General features: G+C 36.6%; 1 protein-coding gene across 1 annotated transcript in view; it reads right to left on the reverse strand.

The window, feature by feature from the left end:
• Window positions 1–4,680, reverse strand: part of LOC103781379 (vacuolar protein sorting-associated protein 13B-like) — a gene marked incomplete at both ends in the record, with an annotated part of 99,842 nt that overhangs the window by 43,402 nt on the left and 51,760 nt on the right. The window contains one exon of the mRNA XM_008949094.1: window positions 1,475–1,659. Within this exon, the coding sequence (XP_008947342.1) occupies window positions 1,475–1,659 (185 nt within the window). The remainder of the gene's footprint in view (window positions 1–1,474; window positions 1,660–4,680) is intronic.

The raw sequence follows: 4,680 nt of genomic DNA on the forward strand, positions 1-4,680 counted from the left end.
AAATAAAGCAAAGTGTTTATACCTGTATTATTTGTACAAAATTGATGAAAAAAAACCAACAATACACAACACTACAAGGATAGAAAGCTGCCTTCAACTAGTTACTGTAAAGTGTAACTATGAGAGCATAAAATTTACCAGGTCAAGCATTAAACCACTAACAAGAGATCAAAACAAGTGTACTATACTGTACTGTTCACTTACTGTATTGTAAGTACTTAAAATATGTGCTCCAGATTTCTATTCTGCAGATATATTGTTAGCATAGTTGTATCACAGCTCATTGAACTGAAGGACTGAAACATGCTATATGATGGAACAGGTTAGCTTGGAACTGTGCAAACCCCAAGACCATCTGAAATAATCAAATAACTGTATTTTCATATTTCTCTGAGGTATGGACTGTAAACATGCAACCTCCAGAGGTACCAGTACTTGAAAATAAAATTGCACCGTCTCATCCTTAGGTGAATCACACAGAAACAAGGAATGAAGAGAATCAGTGACTTTTGGGAAAGAAGGAAAAACTAAGCACTTGAAACACTTATTGCAAGGTTTTCATACCTAAAAACACAACAGTTCTTTTGCGTCGTCAGATTAACACAGATTTAACTTTAAAAAACAATGGGACAGAAAACAACAGTTCTGAAAAAGACAGTCTGATCTGCCATTTTTGTTTCAAGTCATGTTTTACTATATCTGAATCATTCTCCTAACATTTTCTCCAAGACTGGTAATGATGGAGATTCCAAAAGATGCCATTTATTCTTGTTATGTATTTGTTCACAACAGACAAACAATAATGGGGATAAAAAATAATGGGTCTAAATTACTCTAGCCTGCACAGAAGTAAAAAGAAAAAATCTGCATGACTTTTACACACTTGAAGACTGTGGTCTCCTACATAATCTGGTCAAAAGCCTTCCTCTATTCCCAAAAATCACTGGATTTTTTTTGGAAAAGAATGATAGGTAACCAATTTCATTATTTATATCATCACCACTGAGACTTCTGTATCTCCAGCAGTTTTGCAACACTTAAATAACATTTATTTATGAAACTAGATTAGAAACATCTGTAGACCTTTAAAAAAAAAAAAAAATAATCAATGTATACCACTGATGAATAAAGCCCTTAATAATCCAGCTTCACCTTTGAATGATTTTAAGTTACAGCACTGAGCCATATAAGGTTGGGAAGGTGGATGTTTCAGATGAGAGAAGCATGGAAAAAGTACCCTGTGTGGGAAAATTAAATGCATCCAGAAACTGGTGCCAAGGAGCGAAGCTTGGTGGCTTAGCATACATCCTGGATTTTAAGCATAAGCTATAAATACCCACATACACACAGAAAACATTCTGTCTGTTAACTACTACAAGTAAAAGCCTGGATTTAAAGGATATAGCTGTATGCACATTCACTAGCAGTGCTCTGTACCATAACAAATACTCAACCAAAAGCATCACATATTTACCTGAAGTCTGGAAAACCTCATTCAGTAAAGCTTCATTTACCACCACCGAACTGACATTGCCAGCAGGATGACACCAGCTCTGATAAATAGTTTGGAGTAGGAAGGTTTGAGCTCTAGTTGCTTGAACTGTCAAATTAGGAAGCTCAAATATGCATTCAGTTAGTGGGACATGAGTTCGCTGTGCCCTGTTTAAAATAGAGAGGAGAAAAACCAAGGAAAATCATTACTTCGGTGCATATAACTAACAATTTAAAAACTTAGTCACAGAATACAAGACTATCACTAGTTAGTTTGTAAGGTTGGAGCTGTGTACCTGTTAGATGTCTTCTAATAACAGCTGATTCTACTTATACAGAAATTTACCCTAAATCTCACTAAATGAGATGTGTCCAGTGATTAAAAAAAAAAAACCACACACCACGTAGAGACAATATCCATGCAACAAACTAGAAGCAAAGAGCTCCACATTATTCCATATTTCTCCTCATATTCCATATTTGGCTGACTTAGAGCTCATTAAGTAATTCTAATAATTTTTAATGCATTTCTCCTTATAATTGGAGAGGATGAACAGGCACTGGGACAACAGTGCAAGGTAAAGGACATTCTGTTTGTAAATATATGTCTGTGACAATATGGTCCACTAACAAGAAGGCTCTACCACAATTACAGCAAAGCCAGTAAGTTACTTTTTCTTTCTCATATATACACTATTAAATGAAATTAAGCAACAGACTGATTTGCTGTATTCAACGAAAATGACAAAGGTTCTTTAATATTCTCATTTTAGAGCCTTTTCCTGCACCAGATTTAAAATGTCATTATTCTTGCCCTAATCACCTCCTGCTCCATTACTGAAATATACTTTTTGTGCTATTCACATTATTTTTTTCTGATGTTCTCAAAATATAATCATATAATAGAGTGCACAGATTAGATCATTCTTATTTTGGAGAACCTCCTCCATTAGGAGGTTTTAGGGACAAGCCTAAAGCCATATGAAGAGTAACACTATTAGGTAAATGTTCCATTGGGAATCATAACCTCAAATGAGAGAAAGCTGCTGAAGCTGCTCAAGCAATCCCTTAACCCAGGAAAAAGCATCCTTTACCAAAATGTTCAAGGAACTGAAAATGTAAAGACATTCCCTTACAAACACTGAATGACTCTTCAGATAAAGAAAATCAAAACCTTCCAAGGAGCTGTCATAAGCAGTCACAATACACTGCATCTTCTATGTGGCTCCATAAAAAAATGCTTACAGCCATATGACCATGGCCATATGTGAGATTACACTAACAGCAGAGATTGCAGCAGGTTCCATGAATTTAGAATCAGGCCATTCCTGATGCTTAGACTATGAAGTCTGTAGCAACATGAGTGACACAGTATTCTGGCATTAAGAAGTAGATTTCCTTGCACATTCTGCATGTGACTGGGAGAGTGGCATTTCAAGAAAATTTTGAAGAAAAAAAGCACATCACCTCTCAGACCCATGATCATTGTCATCTAGATGAAGAAGAGGAGCAAAATATTCTGCTGCTAACACCTGTAGCCCATAAGTTGCAGATAAGGTCTGTATGCATATGAAATAGGGCTTGAAAACAAGCATTCTGAACATCAGAAAACATGTATCAACTACCATGTTGACATGGTCTTCATAAGCAAAGGTAATGCCATCACTTTGAATTTGGACATGCACATAAAAGCATTCACCTGAAGTCACAAACAGATCTGCCCCCTCAATTCCTTGGCAACACCTTGAAACAGTTAACCAAAAACCATTTTCTCTGGAACAAGAGGAATTAATCTCATCAAGTGTTAGATACCTACAGTATAAACAAATATCCATACCTAAGATGGTTGTATAGATGCTTTTAAGGTATATGGAAAGAAAAGAGTGCTTATATATGTAACAGATCCATTCATGCTAGATCTGAGGATGAAATGAACAGCTCTCCACAGGTCACCATGTCCATTTTCTCTTACAGGCACTGGATAATGATAATTAGCTCAGCTGTGGATGTCTATGTCATAGATCAAAGTTTCATAGATTTAAGCTCATCCACAAAATCCAATTCCATTGTCCCTCACAAAAAACCTGATTCCTAAGAAAGAAGATACTCGTGAACGACTCCCAAAAAATGCATATAAATACACGTGGAGGACAAAGAAAAGAAGAAAAATCCAGATGTTGTAGCCTTCTGTAATAGTAATCAGAATTCTTTAGACCAAGGTTTTTCAACCTTAAATAGCTTGGAATCAGGATTATCCATCTCAAAAATGTTGAGAAAATGGGGAGGAAACCAGCAACAAGACTGCCTCTGATCTGCAACTCATTTGAAGCTAATGACCCAACTGTGCTGCCAACTTCAAACACCGTTTGCAGAAGCAACACCGATAAGGGAGAAGCATTTCATTCTTATATGGGAGAACTCGGCCTTGTGTTTAGTAGCAGAAATTTCCATTGGAGTGAGAAAAAACAGCCTCTGTCGCTAAGAAAATCAAAACTCACTGGATGCAGTTTCAGAAGAGATCTTGTAGAAGCCTTGTTTTGGCTTGTTTTTTATAGCAGCCTCTGACACCAAACAGTGCATTACAAGAAGAATTCCATTTATCCTGTTTGGAGGAACTAAGTACCTCCTTACCAGCCTTTCTGCTGATTGACATGTAAAGATCTTTCTGGAGTACATGAACAGACCAAATGCTAGCTTTGCTGTCTAAGATCCTTACTCTTACCAACTGAAGCACAGGAGGTCATCAAAGGCTTAAGAAATATCTGTACAAAACTCCTGAAGATCCTTCCTGTCTCTCAGTTTGAGGTTCAAACATACTGAGCACCTTTCCCGAAAATAGTCCCAAATTGGAATCGAAACTTGCGTCCCTAGAATTTCCTGGAGTTTAAATCCAAGCCCTGTAATTAAGTGATTTTAGCAAAAAAGTTGTGCATAAGTAAAGGAGTGTGTAAGGTGATTCTGTACTTAGGAAAAGCCATCTCTGTAAAGCAAAATGCTATACACATATACACAAGACATAAGAAAACCCCAAAAACTTAAAACGCAAGACTAAACCGACAGCACAAAGCATTTATTTTATGTAGAACTGCAGTCAGAAAACTCAATATATATGTTAGCAAAGCTTTTGCAGGCGTTACATGGAAAGAAATGTAATGCATGGTGATATCAGACAAAAGGTTTCCCGGCATT

Source organism: Merops nubicus, unplaced genomic scaffold, assembly GCF_000691845.1.
Source record: "Merops nubicus isolate BGI_N331 unplaced genomic scaffold, ASM69184v1 scaffold18381, whole genome shotgun sequence".
Taxonomy (NCBI): domain Eukaryota; kingdom Metazoa; phylum Chordata; class Aves; order Coraciiformes; family Meropidae; genus Merops; species Merops nubicus.